The sequence below is a fragment of the Nipponia nippon genome, unplaced genomic scaffold (genome assembly GCF_047370975.1).
Source record: "Nipponia nippon isolate SJK-2023a ecotype South Korea unplaced genomic scaffold, ASM4737097v1 scaffold_1, whole genome shotgun sequence".
Classification (NCBI taxonomy): Eukaryota; Metazoa; Chordata; class Aves; order Pelecaniformes; family Threskiornithidae; genus Nipponia; species Nipponia nippon.
Genome location: NW_028262290.1, coordinates 145,943,964 through 145,962,955, shown reverse-complemented (window position 1 = coordinate 145,962,955; position 18,992 = coordinate 145,943,964). Strand labels below are relative to the sequence as shown.

The following is an 18,992-nucleotide window of genomic DNA, read 5'->3' as shown; positions in this document are numbered from 1 at the left end:
AGAACTGCACACAGTACTCAAGGTGAGGCTGCACCAATGCTGAATACAGTGGGATAATCACCTCTTTTGACCAGCTGGTTATACTGGGTTTGATGCACCCGAGGATGCGGTTTGCCCTTTTGGCTGCCAGGGCACACTGCTGACTCATATCGAGCCTGCTGTTGACCAGCACTCCCAGATCTCTTTCTGCAGGGCTGATCTCCAGCCACTCCTTTCCCAATTTATACTTGTGTCTGGCATTACTCCGCCCTAGGTGCAGATTCTGTCATTTTGATTTGTTAAATTTCATCCTATTAATCATAGCCCAATGCTCCAACCTATCCAGATCCCTCTGCAGGGCCTCCTGTCCCTCAAGAGAGTCAACAGCACCTCCCAGTTTGGTATCATCAGCAAACTTGCTAATGGTGCATTCAAATCCTGCATCCAGATCGTTGATAAATATATTGAACAGAACTGGCCCTAGAAGTGAGCCCTGAGGAACACTGCTGGTGACCAGTCACCAGCCAGATGTAGCCCCATTCACTACAACGCTTTGAGCAATGTCCTTCAGCCAGTTCTTCACCCAGCACACCCAGAACCTGCTCATCCCACAGCTGGACAACTTGTCCAGAAGGTTGCTATGAGGGACAGTGTATAAAGCCTTACTAAAATCCAGAAAAACTACATCCACCACCTTCCCTTCGTCCACTAGGTGGGTGACCTTATCATAGAAGGATATCAAATTAGTTAAACAGGACTTTCCTTTTGTGAACCCATGTTGACTGTGCCTGATGATTGCATTATTCTCTAAATGCTTTTCAGTAGTGCACAGTATAATCTTCTCCATAATTTTTACAGGAATGTAGGCTAGACTAACATATCTGTAGTTCCCTGGGTCTTCCCTCATGCCCTTTTTGTAGATTGGAATAACATTGGCTAGCTTCCAGTCAGCAGGGATCTCCCCAGACTCCCAAGACCTTTGGTAGATAATCAAGAGAGGTCCTGCCATAACACCCGCTAGCTCCTTCAGTACTCTGGGATGAACACTACCAGGCCCCATGGACTTTTGGACATTCAGCTGATACAACTGGTCCCTTACAATTTCAGTGACCACATATGGAAAGTCGCTGTTCCCACACACTCATGGTCCTCCAACTCAGAGAACCAGGCAGCCCAAGGTCTATCAGTATTATTAAAGACTGAGGCAAAAAACACATTGAATGCCTCTGCTTTTTCTTCATCCCTATTAGTAAGATAACCATCTTCAACAAGTATCAGGCCAATGGTTTCTATTCATACTGCAGTTACACTTACAGAAACCACACTAGGGCCTGACACACAACATTTCATACAGAGATTTCATTTGAATACAGTGACTTCTACAAGGAATGAACAAAATACTAGTGATTGGTGAGAAAAATGCAGAGCTGGTGATTGAGAGAGGGAAAGATGACAGATTAAGCTGAGTTCTCAGAAAAACATGAGTTAGGTAGAGGTTAGCAAGATGTCCTAATGTTGTTTTGTCCAGGTGCAAGCTGATATTGGAAACACAAAGCTGATACTTTCATGGAGCTGCCTATAAAAATGCCTACAATGCCAACAAAGTTTTCCAGAGACTGACTACAGCACAATCAAGGTCATTGGATGGTCTCTTAATATAAGGTGCTACTTAATATAAGCTCTACATGTAGTGCTCTGGTGACCTGAGAGAAACAGATGGCTGGACTACTATTTGCACCTTTGTTTATCCAAAGGTTTCCAGCCATTCAGCAGTGCATGGATTCACTGTCACAGCATTTCTGAGTAAGACCTGACGGAGTATCATAGTGACCCATGATTATTGCCAAATCTATCGTCTTTTATTGTATTAAAATTTTCATATCTGTCATTCTTTAAAAGTTTTCAAATAGACCCTTAATTAATAATGTCATAACAGACTTGGAGAGAGTTACTGCATTTGTACAGGCATGCTGTACTGTTTTAGAAAGAGGTCTGTTGTGTCCCAGATGTGATGGTTAATTAGTATCTTCACATAATATTTAGCAGCTCATTTTCTAAGAAATCACTAAACAAATGCATCAAGCTGAAGTGGAGTATAAAGAATTATATAATCAGGACCACTCTGAAAAGAGCAATCTGTAAAATTGCAGTGCTGCTGAAGCAATGATTAAAAAGGTTGATAATAGGCTACTATGTCAGGCTGTTTGGTTTTGTGTTCAGGCAGAACTAGAAGTTACCAGATAGTATAAATGACAAGATTCAATATGTTAAAACATTTAATATATTTTTGCATGGGTTTTTTGGATACATATCCTCTATTGTAATTTTAATATAAGGGTGAACATTTTCAATGCTTGTTGGAACCGCTTTGTGAACTGGGCTAATTGCTCACTACAATTTGTCTGCATATACAATAAGCTCAGCTGATCACACTGAGATTTGCTGTTATTTTGACACTAATCAATCGTTTGTTTTTTTTTTTTAAATTCAGTGAATACTTCATTTTCCCAAAAGTGATGTTAGACACATGCCAGTACCTGGTGTATGGTCGGTATCAGGACCCGTTTGTCCTGTGACAGCACTGTTGCTAATATTCCAGTCAAAATCATCACTAAGGTCTTGTGTTAATCCACATACAGTGGTCCATTCTTGATCTTGTGTTTCAAAGTTACAGCTTCCAGGAATACTTGTGTAGTAACCTGAAAATATAGCAAGAAGTAAATTATCATCCCACGTCTCATGTGTAAAAGGTTATAATAAACATACCGTACATGGTAATGGAAAGGATTCTGTTTGGCTAATGCTATGATTCCTTGTGTTCCATGTACTAACATAAATAATACGTGGTAGTTAGTGAGAAAAGAAAAAAATTACCTTTTGCTTCCCAAGCAGGTATAAACAGCCTTAAACTTTATTACAGAGATATGCTCATGTAAGTCTTGAGAACAAACCGATGACTTCACCAACTTTAGTTATTATTCAAGGTGAAAGGACAGAATGATTCCCAGCCAATTAGCTAGCAAAACTGGACTCCACTTCCACAGTGGTGTTTTTCATGAACATATGTTGGCTGATCCTTGTGAGTGTTACGCATGAAGGCAGTTTTATGATGAAAGAGAAGTTTTAGTGATTAGGACACTGACTGAATTCAGGAGATCTTTGTTAAACTTCCCATTTCTAGATCTGCCTCTGATGTTTCAGGTGGCTTTGGAAAAGTAATTAATCAACAAAATTATACAAATGCTGTGGTAGAGATGAATCAAATAGCATCACAAACTCTTCTTTGGCTTGTAAAGGTCATTTCCTGAGCTGTAAAGCAGAGGCAGCTACACAATTGCTGAGTGAGAGAGGACTACCCCTGTGAGAGGACTCTGGGAAAAGGTTCCAAACTATTAAACATCACAGTCAGTTGTGCATTTTAGAAACATGTCTGACTGTGACTATTTCAGAACCTCAAATGTATTTGAGGATTTAGAGTGTGTTTCTTGATCTAGAAGTATTCTGCAACATTAAAATACAACTGTTTATGTATCATTGTCTAGGTATAAAGGCTACAGATAAACAGAATAGATTTAATTACCTTTTAGTAGCCTGTTTTTTTTTTTTTTTTTTCCTATTTTCTACTTGGATGCTACAAGAACAACTGATGCCATTCTTTGTAAAAATAACTTATCATTATCATAAACCTGTTTTGTATGACCAAGATCTGCACACACACTGTAACCCTGTGGACTTGCTTTTCTGTAAAAATGTGTCACCTTAGTTAAACATATAGGACAAGTATCTTAAAAGAAGAATAATTTTGATCCAGTGAGTAACCCATATCCCACTGAATGCTAGGAGAAGGATCTGTATTGCTCTGTAATGTACTGTACTCTTACTGTACTGCAAGAGACTGAAGCATCTCTCATGCTGAGAGGCTGAGAGAGCTGGGACTGTTCAGCCTGGGGAAGAGAAGGCTTAGTGGGATTTTATCAGTGTGTATAAATACTTACTGGGAGGGTGTAAAGAAGACAAAACCAGACTCTTCTCAGTGGTGCCCAGTGTCAGGACAAGAAGCAATGGACACAAATACAGGAAGCAATTTTTAAGATTAAGGAAAAGCTGCTTTTTTTTACTGTCAGGCTGGTCAAACACAGGCACAGGTTGCCCAGAGAAGTTGTGGAGTCTCCATTCTTGGAGATATTCGAAACCTGACTGGCACAGCCCTGGGCAACCTATTGCAGTGGACCCTGTTTTGAGCAGGAGGTTGGACTATATGATCTCCAGAAGTGTCTTCCCACCTCAACTGTTCTGTGCTTGTGTTAGTGTTATTCACAGCATGGCCTTCAGGAATCATGAAAGGAATACACAAATGCACTCAGCATCCACATTGACAGTGCATTACAAGCATCATGTAAGCCTAATAAAGCCTAACTCCAACACCAAACACCCTCACATGCAGGTAGGGCAAAGAAGGGAACCCATTAATCGAAAAAACAAGTACAGTTTTCTTGCACAGTTCTAACAAGATCAAAGTCCAAATGCATTTGGAATTTATACTATACATAATAGATTGCCTGACTTCAGGAATTTTACCCTAATATCTTAACAGTGCATTCAGAAGACAATTATTAATAAATATTTATGAATAGTATTTACAGGGTTGATGAAGTCACCCGACATATCTGAATTTGCTGGGTACTTTTTATTTTATGGGTAAACACAGCCTATTTAGAAGCCATCAGAAGAGGATCATTCAATTTATCCAAAAAATTGCTTTTCTGTCAATAATTCCAGCACTCCTCTAGCTGGACTTAGCAACACTAAGCTTTGTTATTAATCAAATCTGGGTGTATAATTGGCTGCAATTCATGAAAATTGAAACTGCTTTCATGTGTGCTTATTTCACCTCAGTACTTCCAGCAAGTTACTGAAAGAGAACGAAAATTTTGCAAGATTGCCTGACTGGATTGAATGAAGCATAGAATAAGTAATTTCCATGAGTTTATTTTAAAAAAAAGTCCACCAGCTTACGTGGATACAATTCATTTCATCCAGATTCTGTTTTAAATCCTGCACAGAGGAACTGCTGCTCAGTAGATTATGGTCCATTTACTTCTTTGGAGTAACTGGTATAAAACCATAGAATGTGAAATAACCTCGGACCTTGAGCTCAGAGAAAAGGAGAAAATTGCAGACAAATGGGGCCATAACCACTTGTGATGGGGCAGGGTAGACTATGAAGGGCTTTCTCTGTGCCTGTTCTGCTCTCTTTTCTGATTAAGCAGCTTCTGTTGCCTTTTCATTAAAAATGTGGTTTCCATGTCTAGAAGGTATTATGTGCCCATTAATGTTGTTTATTCCCATCTGTAAACTATACATTCAGGGAAAAAGTGTGTTTATCCAAATGTAAGGCCTCATTTGTTGGAACTAAGATATAGCAGACAGGGAAATATTATACCTGAGGCTTATCTGGGTATTCTGTATGCCAGATTACAGTATCTCTCCTCTATTGTTAACTTGATATTTTGTTAGTTCTGCAGCAACAGCAAGACTAAAGACTGATGAAAACATTTTGATGTAACTACAGCCTTTCCATCTACAATAAAAGGATATTGAGCACTGTTTATTTAAAGTGAATATCAGTATTTTTTTTTTCTTCCCTTGGAAAAACTCTTCTGCAGTATAGCAAAGACTGTGTTGCTTTACTGTGATTCAAGATCATTTATGGCCTGAAATGTTTCCATCTATTATCTGACTAAGAAAAGAGAGTTGATGCTATCACAGTCCTTCCAGACAACACAGGACCTCCCCCAATGAAGCTACTATATCGTGTAACAATATTTACAGAATAAATCAAGCGCCTCCATAGTTTTCTGAATATCTTTACAGAGCAGTTTACCTTGGACAGCAATTTAGACTTACTGTGTCTCTGTTAGGACTGTAAAATGTTACAAGGGTGCGTTTACAGGGTATTTTTCTGCACTTACGTCATCTAACTCCTGAAAAAATATGAATATTATATACAAGAAATACCTATTATTTGTTTAAAATCTATCTTTTCTTGGAATCTACTTGAAAAAAAGCTAGTCTTTTAAAGTTATTGTTCAATGTAGATTCATTTCCATGAATATGACTCACAAAGTTCACTGGAACGCAAAGCACTGCAGGAGGAAGAAACCAGAAATAGACACTAGCTTCAGCATATGTACTTCAGAACTGCTATTTACTTTTATAAAAACAATAAAGAGGGAGAAACTCCACGTTAAATATCCTACAGTGACATCTTCATGTGTATTCTGGGTTGTAAGTGCTGTCTAGCTAAAACAATATAATTTACATCACCTAATAAAGGGTCATTATTTTTGTAACCCTGTCCAGTCAAAGCATTTAGCAACCCCATGCAAGAGAAAATGCCTTTTATTTTCAAGGAATCACCAAGTGCTGGTTGATTTCAATGGCATACTTGGACTTCAACATAATGTGAATATTGAATGAATGCATGTGACGCGTTTACTTTAACTACCAAGGTTACTTTTGATCATATCTGCATTATGGCTCTCCAGCTTGAAGATTAAGAATTAGACTGATTACTGAACTGTATATATGGACTGCCTAAGCTTCCTGCTCCAAAAGTCTAGTCTGGACAGTGATAGTAAATAAACAAAGACATGGAGCAGGAACAAAAGGCACAATGTTTTACTGCTTTTGAGTTTCAAGACTGAACTGGAAAGCCTGTTAACTTGATCCAGATTTTCAAAATTGAGCTGTGTCCTTCCATCTCAAACAGCATTAGTGAAGAGTACCTACACACAGATTTTGTCTCAGTATTCACTAGGACTGCAAAAATATAAACAGACTGGATTTTGTCCAACTGTTCTGTAATAGAGTAATAGCAAGAAAATATTTTCATAGCTTTGCAGTAGCAGCAAGAACAAAGAACAATGAACATGTAGCGACACAACTCAAATCATAAAGACAGGATTAGTCAGAAAGGAAAGACAGGCCTGTTTTTAAATAATCACTTTTTATAGCAGAATCATGTCTAAATGTTATTGTGCATTAATTTGCTTACTTAGCTTTTTCATTCAACATTGACAGCTCAACATGCTTTCAACTTAATAAATGAGTTTACATTTCTTCTTGGAGTTAATTTGTGTTGTAAGCCATGGATTTTAGTCCTTAAATATGTTTTTAGTCCTTAAGCTGTTTTTTGGATTTTTTTTATATTTAATCTTTGGTTTGAGCAAGTTACACTTTTGCAACTAAATCACACTTAAATGCTTTTTGCAACAAATGTCTCTGAGGATCTGAAAATTTCAGAACTTCTCTGTTAGTGGAGCAGGCAACCTGCTTGTAATTATCTTCTGAGCAGCTGTGTGAATTCACGTAAGCGATGCTACAGAATTTAAAGTTATAATTTTAACTGGAGATTACGTTAATACACAAAGAGATACTTACTACAGTCAGCTTCATCTGATAGGTCTTCACAGTCTGGTTTATAGTCGCAGACGAACTGAGACTCTATGCAATTCTCATTCCCACACACAAAATCAGTGAGGGCAGGGCATTCCCTGGGATTCTCTCCAGCTGAAACCAACAGGATATTTAAGTCAATACTGTAATTAAATCAAAGGACTTTTTTTTTTTTTTATTTGTTTAGCCATTATACACCATGACTTCAGTGATTTACTGCTTCCAACAGATGTTACTTGGTCTCACTCTTTTAATGGGACATTACGTGTGTCTAGACTACTGTATTGGCCTTGCCCAAAGTTTCCAGGGTAGGATGTTTTGCCTGGAAGAAAATTCAGTTCAGCATCAACATGACTGTTTCCCCAGTGTATTTGTTGTGCACGTTCCATAAAAAAGGGTTCTGTGGGCTGTTGAAAAGTAGACAGGCTAAAGGCTTTATTCTGCTCATTTTTACAGGACATCATTTGGAAAATAACATTTTAAACTGAGAGTCACTGTTTTACAACATTTGTGTAACGCATAAACTTTTAAAGCCTTTATAAGATGTTTAACTTTTTTTGAAGAGTTTAGAGAAACTTCTCTGAGTGTGTGAACAGCCCAGAAATTGCTCTTATGGTATTTGATATGAGGATCTGTTTTACAACAACAATTTTTGATCATCTCTGAGAGTGAGTGAAAATCGTGTCATAAAGTGAGAGTAACTAGTAACTTGCACATAAAGCGCTAGGGCCAAAGCCAAAGAGTGCTGAGATACAGCCATCTCTGAACTGTCAGACTATAAAGAAACTTATCTAAATTACTTTTTAGTTCAGTGCCCAGGGTCCATAATTTCAATTAGCACTAATTGAAACTGTTCTGATAATCCCAAATGCAGCATTTAAGATGCACTCCTGTTAACCTAAGATTGTTTTGCTGTCTAGAGCTCCAAGTTGTGCAATAAGACATTTAGAAGAATGTATTTTGATTCTATTCATTGTAATGTTTCATTTTTTCCTTCAAACATGACTAAAATGTGACACATCACTAAACACAGTCTGGACAGAACACCTTGATATTTACCTTTATGCAGGTCCATATTTCCAGAAGGGGAAGTTATTGTTGTCAGGGTATTAATGTCCTCAAATAGAGGTACTTACTGAATTTTACAGACTGAGAAACTACATTCTTTTTGGGGCAAAATAGGAAAGGAGAACTAAATTTTTTGTTTAGTTTAGACATGTATGCAAGGTAATATTAAATAGAGCAACAACACAGCATTAAAATGTGATTCAAATATTTAGAATGGATAGTTCAAAAAAAATTCAGTCATAAGGTTAGTTACCTGCAGGACCTGTCTTAAATTTTAAGTTTTGAAATGCATATGTCCCTGAGCATTGGTATAAATAAAATCTGGTTTCAAATTGATATCTGTCTTGTTGGTTTGGTTTTTAATTTTACACTGTCAATTTGATCTGATTAGGTGTCAGGGAATCCACAAACAACAGGGTTGCTATGAATGCCTTAAATACAGGAAAACCTATGGCTGCTTTTTACAGAGAATCCACGTGGCAGAGAGCCCTTAGCAGAGGAGTGGTTTCTTGAGAAAAAATTGACTGAAACATTTGTGATGGTTAAGACAGTTTTCACATCTCTCCCAAATGACGTGATAAAACTTGATTGAAAATACTACAAAAAATTCATTAATATGGCTTATTCTAAATTCTGGAAAACCACAGAATTGCAGAATAGTTGAGGTTAGCAGAGACCTCTCAAGATCATCTAGTCCAACCCCCTGCTCAAGCAGCCTCTACTACTACAGGTTGTGCAGGACTATGTCCAGTTGGGTTTTGAATATATCCACAGATGGAGACTCAACAACGTCTCTGGACAACCTGTGCTTGTGTTTGACCACCCTCACAGTAAAAAAAAGTGTTTTCTTGTGTTCAGATGAAACTTCCCATTTTTTTAATTTGTGCCCATTGCCTTCTGTCTTGTCGGTGGACACTTACGAGAAGAGTCTGACTCCCTAATCTCCATTCCCTCCCATGCACTGGAAATGATGCACTGGAAAATTAAGTAACTTCCTTAAGTCACTCAATGGCTTAAATAATGACAGAAATTATTTATTAGCAGAGCCATTAGGGTACAATAATTTTCACATCTTATTTAACTGTGTATGAAAGAGGTACATTATCACCATACAGGGGAATGACATTTGAAAATCCATGGTTTTGTGACTGATCATATTCCTCACCTTTACCTCCTTTCACCTTTAATCAAGACAATGTTATGTTACTCTACCATTTATATTTAGCACTTAATATTAACTAGTTGTTCTTTTTTTAATAAGCTACTTTATAGTACTTCAAGCATAGCAGAAACCAGCATTTAAGAATATTATTAATTTCTTAGCTTATTCTAAAATAAAACTTGTGATCCATACACAGTCATAATGAAAACTTGTATCTCAACAGATGTGAACACCATAAAGTCCAAACACAGAGTCATGTATCTGTGAAGTTTATCCTTTTGGAGTAAGACCTTGTTTATATGTCATTTTTAGGGATACCAGGCTACATTTATGATAATGATGGAGATTTTGCCACAGCTTTTGGCAGAGATAAAAATAAAATCCCTCTCAGAATTAAATGTACCATCATTAGCATAGCATAGTCAAACTAAATATTCTAAACTCTTATTCAGAACTGTGGCATTAAAAATCAACTTTCCAGAGTACACACCCATTCTGACTAAAACTCCTACACCAGCTAAAAACTAAATCAAACCAAGAAATATGGTGGGTTTTAACCATAAAATACAACTTGAGCATCAACAACCCAAATAACCATAGTTTCACACAGAAGTTGCCACTTCATTTTTAGCAGACATTCTTTAAATATAATATAAAAATTCTATTTAATCAGAAAAATGTATTGAAGGACATATTGGAAAATATGTTCTCAATTCTGAGGGTTGAGCTGCAACTTAACAAAGAGCTATGTTAGAAACCACTTTGAACAAAGAAAAAGAGAGGACATTCAAAAGGTTATCTTGCCCATTTCTAATTTTTTCATCAAAATTACAGGGTTGCCAAAATCTGAGTTTGAGTCTATCAGTACTGAATTTGGAGAAGGATGTTTCCAAGAACAGTATTCAAACCTTCCTCTAGGGAATTGCAGTATAAAACAAAATGATGTCTTCTAATGAACAGCTTAAGCTATGTTTAAAGGTGATATTTCAGATAAAATGAGAAATTTTCATTACCTCTTATTTCATTGCATATGTTGGTTTTGTGGACTGAATGTAAAAATATACAGCTTTTTGACTATCATATTTCTCCGTTGTATTTTGATCACCAGTAGGTATAAAGATAACATATATTGGATGATGGTTGATTGTATATAGCATGTAATATTAAATATATATTTCCCCAATAGTCTAACTCACAACATTCCATGAAAATCCAAACATACTAACAAACTATTCTAAGCAGAAAAAACATGAGAAAATATGGCAAATTTTCTTTCTTGCCTCTTTCTTCTAACAACAGCTCAAGAAACCTATAAGGAAAAATATTAACATACTGCTGAATACACTCCAAACAAATTAGGACATAAATTATAATAAAAAAAAAAATTATCAGTTGTACTTTGCTCACTGTGTTAATCTGAAGTTATTGTCGAGAAGCTACAACATTAAAATGGATCAGTGAGCCACAGCAAGCAAAAGAATGAGCTAATTCCATGCATGAAAATGTCAGAGGTGGAAAAGAGTGAAATATTTGATACACAAATGTGGATTTGTCACACAATGGGAATGAGAGGAATTACAAGGAGTTGAAGTGCTTTTGATAACTACTAAGCTTATTTCTGAGTATGCTATGAAAAATTTGAAGAGAGCAAAAGAAAACAAAAAAAAATCCAAAACCAAAAGAAAACATTTCATTTTAATTTAAGAAAACCGTTGACCAGAAAGAAACTTGCACTTAATGAAAAAGCCATAAGTGTTCTTTTTTGACCTGACTTTCTTCCAAATCTTTGGTTTAGCCACTAAACTGAACAATCTATTGTTTGCTCAGTTCTACACATAATTTTACATCATGGAAAATATCCATACAGATACGGAGTGTTGGTCTACAGGCATAGCACGAGTGATAAAGGAACAGCATAGAGCCATAAAAATTGGGAGTGGGGTTTGGGGGGTGTTTGGTTTTTTTTAATGAGAACAGAAGCTCCAACAATGTTTATTAATTTCCAGCACTCTTGCACATTTCTTGGGCAAGTTACTTTTGTTTTTCATTATGCTTTGCTCTCTCTTCTCCTACAATTATTCTGTCCATAAACTTGTGGAGTCTGAAGACTATACAGATATGCTGCAAGTCAAAAGATCACGATCCATTCCTTTCCCACAAATAGAGAATACAGGCAACAAAAAAACCTACCCCAAAACAAAACAAAATAATATAGAACATAAGCCACAAAAACACAAAGAAGAATTTCATAGCTTATGATAACAACCGAACTTTACATCAGCATAGAAATAACTAGATTAACAAGAATCAATGGAGCAATTAAACCATTGATTTTTCTCCTAGATCAAAGTTGACAGGCCACAACACATATCCTTGTAAACCAACTTTATTTTGCTTACAGTAAATACTTGGGGATTAGTTTCTCATAAATTAAAAAAAAAGAAAACACTTATTACGGCATAGCCAAATGCTAATGGTTTATCATACCCATTTATTTGGTTTCCCCTTGGAACTGCAGCATTTCCTGAAAATCAGGACACCACAAGAAACTAGCACAGTACATATTTTAGATGAAGTAGTAACAATTGACTACACGTTATGCAAATCCCTACGCCAAATGAAATGGCAGTACTTGAAAAGGAAAAAACATACACAGGATATCACTTTTCAATTAAGTACAATTTGGATTGATGCAGCAAAGAGCCATATAATCTTCTAAGTAGTTTTTAAGAGACCAATAGAACTGGCTTGGCTTTTGGATCACTAAACCCTACAAGAGAAGCACATTAATGACAGTTGCCATAGAACTTGTGTTTACATACAGTCACTTTCATTTCCACATATTTTGTTCTGCACAACGTAATTCTCAGAATACCAGCAAAGATAAGACCTTCCCTAATAAGAATACACGTATGTGTTTGTATATACATAGAAAACAAGCAAGACACAGATGCACATCATGCATATCACAAATAAATTGTGACTCTACTGTGGATACATCACAAGCTACATATTTGTATGTATCTCCAGGATATGTTATCTATGGAAGACTAGCCCATGTGGTACTCACACAATTTATAGACGTTACAAGATTCATTTGGAAATAGCTGATAAATACAACACTGTTAACCAAGACACTTGGCTTCAGTTACCAGGAAAAGATTGGCTATGAAAGAACTCATGAAAACGATCGTCTTTGCTTTAAGTTTGCTACTACAGGACAGCACCGAGCCAGTGACTGTTATCTCTGAGTCTGTGAGTATGAGAGCTGTCTTTTACCAATGCTTTTTAAGATGAAAATATTCCTGTGATATCCATTACATCTAAAACCATGGAAAGAACCAGACAGACCAAATATCAGCTCTATGAGCTATAGGTCTTGATTGTCTGAAACAAAATGGATAACTGAAAAAAATTTTTTTGGTTTGATAGATACCAGTAAGTTTCATAGATTGGGTGTTAGGCTGACACAATGAATGTTCTCCTATTTAAAATATTTATCATGAAAGAACTGATTGCTCACACAGCCAAAAAGAAGAGATGCTCTTGCCGTATTGCATTACAACACTTAAGACTTACATAGGTTGTCAGAGGTTATGTTTGGCCAGTGCTATGGGCTTGTGAAAGGCATAGGGTGAATCCTAAGTTATTATGGTTGCTAAAGGCTGCAGCTAACCAGACCTTGAGCTGCTTTGAAAAGCAACATGTAACTCAAGGTCAAGTACACTGAGCTGCTGCTTACTGAGAGTCTCATCTTCTCTGCTCTCGAAGAGGAATGCATGCACTCAACAGTACACCACCACCATGTCTACAGTATGAAATGAAACATTATGTATATTCAAGGATATGAGACTTTTTTTCCCCCCTATTTGTCTTTTTAGAAATTAAGGTCCTTTCTGAGTAGAAATGTTTTCTAATTACAGCTGAAAATTCACCTCATTCTATTATTTGTTGTTTAAATTGTGTTGTCTAGTAAGTATACTTGTATCACTTTCCTCCCGTCTTCCACAATACTCAAGATATAGGAATAACCAAAGACTAAAAAAAAAAAAAGTTTTGTTGAAAATATTATTCAGTGAAAGGAACATTACTTTCCAAGTTTCACCCTTTGTTTAAATGAAAATGTACAAAATACAAGCTCCTAGAAGGTTTCATTAGGACTGGAACTCAACTGTACTCAGTACTCTGAAGTTGAGAAATTATGAAGCGCAATTTGCATCAAGCTTTTAACTTGCTTACCCCAATTATTCAGTACCCTTTGCTACCTGACTTTTAATAGAACATTAAAACTCTATTAGCAAATTCATCAATAATGTTTCTGTCTATGGGTGACCTTGGCAAACTTTTGCAGGGAAAACTAGACGAAAAGTTTTTACTCATGCAAGCTAGATATAATATCAAATAAGATTCTTTTGTAATTCAAAAACCATAGGGGATTCTTCTCACAGAATGTGTCATTTAAAAGGCCAGATTTAATTCAAATATATGCATTGGCTCTGACATAAACAGCAGATCTAAAAATTTATATTGACTCTTAGGAGAGAATTTCACCTGTAGATACAAAATCTGCCAATGGACTTCCTAAAGACTCTCAAAGCAAGTAGTATTATAGTGCCTAAGGCCACCAACTAAACTAGAAGAATAAAAAATTCATCCATAGTTCTGGAAATGTACAACTGGCTCTGGCTCAAGCAATACAAAAGATAAGAAAAAAATTCTTTTCAACTTCTAGTGCTGGTATCATGGAGTATATAAACCCAAAACAGAAAAGGACAGAAGTTTTTATATTTGATTAAGACTGAAAGACCAGCCTTGGCATAGAGTACATCAGCAGGATAAGGAGCTCATGCTCACGGTACCCTCATGCAGGAAGCTGCCATATTTTGCTCAATACTAAAGCAGACACTAGGGAGAAACAGTGAGGACTGAGCAATGAGTGAGGGTCTGGTGTTCTAGGGTTGCTCTCTTTGGAGCCTGCAAGTGGTAAAAGAAAGAGAGAAGAGGAGATAAAGTAAAAAAACAAGTGATGCTTTTGCAGAAATTTCTATTTCCCAGTAATTATGAACATGTTCAACCAGAGAAAAATATCTCCTGAAGCAATGTGACATGTGGTCTCTACTGCTTGGTCCTTTTTCCCGCACCATCTCCCCTCCATCCTGATTCCAGTGCAGAGCTACATTACACCTCAGAAAGTTCAGCTGAATAGATTAGTTTTAGAGCTTTTCAATGATATTTACCCTATAAAATTATTGTCAAACTGTTGTTTCCACCGTGATGCAGAATCAATCCAAACCACTCAATCACAGCACTCTCTCCCCTTATCACAGATTTCTTAGAAGCATCTCATACAAATATTTTATTTTTTTTTATAGAGGGACTTGTCCTAATGTGGTGCACAAGGGCTGTTGTGACAGACCAATGGAGTACAGCACACAGGTACAAGTTGCAATTATCTGCAACAAGGAGGCACTTCCTCAGCTGAATGCTCTCCCTGACTCTGCAGAATTGTCATTAGATGAGAAATTCCTCTTGGGTGTCATATTGCATCTAGGTGTATGATGGGTTACAGAAGATCAACTGTTATATGCAGTATATTTGTACTGGAAGGGTGCCTACTTTCTACAGTAATTTCATATGAAAATGAACTCAGGCTGGGGCAGTGTTCATTCTTCTAGTGCCACCTTTATAGGCAATGATTGTGTGGTTAAAAAAAATTAAAATCCAGCCATCTCTACCCTGTATATTCTACTAGCCATGAAAAGTCTTCTCTTGTGGCCCGTTCAAAATATGTGGAGTCAAGGAATCTACCATCTGATATGAAGAGTAAGCAATATGTGAAGTGAATGTCAGAATGATGAGATTTTAATTTTATACTGAAAAGACGCTTTTGCAGCCACCTACTACCAAACCAAAGTATCTTTGAAGTCAGCAACTTTTCTTCAAAAGTTTCACATGAAATAAACAGAAACTGAAAAAGCCACTGAGGTCTCTCCATGAAAAGTGAGGTAAAAACTAAAACTTGTTTCTCATATTCAAAATATGTGGCAAATGACCTCAAGTGTTTTCCTAATAACAATCTGAGAGTTGCAAAAAGAAGGAAAGATGGCAAAAAAATCTTTTGGTTAAGCTCTCATGCATTTTTTACATAATCTCAAACAGAAATAGCAATCCTGGAGTATTACAGGTGTGTAAATTACTTCTGTACAGTGCAATAAAAAGTAGAGAATACTATGATTTTCAAGCTGGTGCCATATTTCTCTTCTTTCCATTCTTTTAATCTTTTCAAAGAAGAATGTCAAATGCAATATTATTCATTCCCTGAAGCCAGGCTATGTAATACTTGCTTCTTCAGTAAAAATGAATTTATATTTTTTCATATGTTTCTAGAAAGTATTAATATGCAACGCCTTTTAAGCAATCACCTTGTGCATAACATGACTTGTGCAGGAATTCAAGTCTTCCCCCAGTGTAACTCTAGCAGCCCAGGTAAGCTGAGCTGAGGGAGCTTGTATTTCCTCTGCACCTCCCCTGAGCACATTGCCTTCCTGACTCAGTCCTTTGTACAAGGGCATTCGGGAAGTGCTGTGGAAGGCAGCTGTGGTTGACTTTCACATTTCCAGAAGGGCGATTATTTCTTGCCTAGAACCAAATCGTGCATCATCTGTACCCTGTGCTGAGTGTAATGAGATCTGAGTTCAGTAAGATTTTCTCTCAAAAAGGATAAAGTACATTCATGTTAATACAGTAACACAAATTAAGTTAAAGCTACCAAAATTACTAGACTTCTCAAAATGAGCTTTTGTCCTCTACAATGAAGCAGATTCAATAGATATCAGCAATTTGCAAATTGACAGCTCACCATGAAATCAAATAATTTCCTTCTAAAGGCAAAATCCAAACATTAGACTAATAAATAAGAATTTTACCATCAATTTCAGCACTTTTACCCAGAAGTTTTAGTCAGGTGATGTAATTCCAGTGCCCCATGTCAAAATACCCTGACATTGACCTATTTATAAAAACTGGTAAAAATATCATAAAACATTAAAATATTTTGAAGAGGAAAAAAAAGAAAAAGACAAAGATCAAAAAAAACCCAGGTAACTGGACATACATTCTGGCTGAATACAAATGTATATCTTGATTGACTAAATCAGCTCCAGCAGCTTTCTCTGCCTGGATTCCCTTTCCTCTCACTTCAGGGCCGGGTTTGTACTGAATATTTCTGTTATAAGCGTTTGAACTTTTCTCAAGTGTCTGAGCAGAAGGAACTAAACTCTCTACTAAGTGTAAATCTTTGCATGATACATAGCTGAGGATTCAAAGAAAACACTGGCTTATTTTAAAAATAAAAAAGTTGGCCTACACACACAAACACTAGGATGTTTTAGTTGTTTTCTCTCTGATCTGCAAACTTAGGATGGAATTCTGATGAGAAAGGCTTTCTCTGTTGAGACTTTCAAAGCTTCTTGTTTATGGGAGCATGGAAGCAAAGTTGTTCAAAGGATTGCAGTACCTTCACCTATGGTCTTTGCCATAAACAGTAGATGAGGAGGAATACAAATATGTGAGGAGAAAGGGAAAGAAAAAGTTTACAGTAATAGACATTGAAGTTCTTCCTGGACATTTATCGCACTGAATTGTCGGATCATGAAAAAATATATAAATCAACTAAATAATCAACTATTTGAGGAATTTCTGTTTAATTTGAATTTAGAGTATAATTCACTTATTTTCATTTATCTTTCACTGTTGGTTTTTCAGGTGGTGCCCTGGGATGCCAAAACCAGTATGTATGATATGGTTGAGTAAGGTATATGTCCATGCTTATATTCTGTGTTTTGTATCTGGAGTACAAGATTCCTTTAAAATTACAGATGTACAAAATTCAGACTACTGGCAACAGCATGTCTGATGAGTTGCGTTCTCGATTCACTATTATATGACAGTGAACCATCAGCTGGAAAAGTAAATCGATAATGCTTGAAGTGCTCTTTAAGGTTACCAGACCACAGCTTCTTAGCGACAGGATTTTTAGAAGATGTTATCATGAAGATAAGTGTCAGAAGTCTCAAAAATAAAATTATCATTAGGGATTATTCTGTACACTACTCATAGGTATTTTAGCTTTTTATTAAGGCAAAATTGCAGGCATTTTTTTCTAGCCTGCAAATAACTTCATGCATGGTCAAAGTCAATTATTAAAAAGCACAAGAGGTGACCACTCTAAACTCCATTCAGGTCACATAGGATCATCTGTCACTAAAGTTGAATAAAGAATTATTGTACAAGAAGGTGAAACAAATTCAAACATAATTAATCAATAAATTAATTTAATATTGAGAACAATCTTTCTCTGGCTGTGGTGTGACTCCACTATTTTTCACATTTTTCAATTAAACCTGCAAAATAAAAAGATATTAGATTTTGAATTTAAATTATTTTTTCTATCAAAACATAACTCACCGTCTCACAACCAACTGATAAGACTTTTATACCTTTTTTTTTTTAATCTCTGACAATATTTTCAAGACCTCTCACATTTCCAATAAATCCACAGCTGCTTCTTGACCTTCACTTCCATAGAAATTAGTGAGACCTGAGGGAAGTGAACCTTGCAGGATAGGGTCCCAGAAGCTCAGATCATAATAAATAGTTATCTGTAGTATTCTACTGATACAGAAGCTTTTAACCAATTAATTTTTAAAAGGAAATAGTGAAAAAATTCTCTTTTGTTGGTTGAAAATCCTCATATAACATGAGCTATGTAAATCACAGCTATGTAATGGAAAAGCAAAGAAGTCTGCAAAGCTAATCCACCTCCACACAGATTCCCTTATGATGTGTACAGTTTCTTTCTGTAACACACTGTATGAAAGCCAGCTGAAGGAATACACATGTACAATAAACCAAATCTTTGGATTTATTAAACTCTGCTATAACCGTTGAATATTACCATACTGCATAAAAGCAGTTCTAATATTCATATGTCAAAAATGCTCACACAGACTGCCTCTCTCTTCCCTCTTCACTCTCTCCACTTCAGTACATTATTTCTGCAAAGAGGCAATTATTTTATTGTGTTGACTGTAAACCATGATCCAGGAAAGCTATTCAGCAGCTTCCAAAATGACAGTCTGTGAGGAGGAGGCTATCCCAAAATATCTGAAAGCTCCAGAATTGCTCGAACATTCATCTCCACCACTACATGCCATCTGCTGGGAAGCAGCTAATCATTCAATTTTTTTCCCATGCAATTTAAGACTTTCTCATTTCCATTCCTTTCTGTTTATTTCAAACCTCTTATTCAAGTTTTAATTATTTT

The 18,992-nt window shown here is 36.3% G+C and overlaps 1 protein-coding gene across 1 annotated transcript in view; it reads right to left on the bottom strand.

The window, feature by feature from the left end:
* Window positions 1-18,992, bottom strand: part of MALRD1 (MAM and LDL receptor class A domain containing 1) — a 286,614-nt gene that overhangs the window by 89,939 nt on the left and 177,683 nt on the right. The window contains exons 30-31 of the mRNA XM_087760128.1: window positions 7,423-7,551; window positions 2,517-2,678 (exon numbers count right to left, since the gene is read on the bottom strand). Coding sequence (XP_087616254.1) covers window positions 2,517-2,678; window positions 7,423-7,551 — 291 coding nt within the window. The remainder of the gene's footprint in view (window positions 1-2,516; window positions 2,679-7,422; window positions 7,552-18,992) is intronic.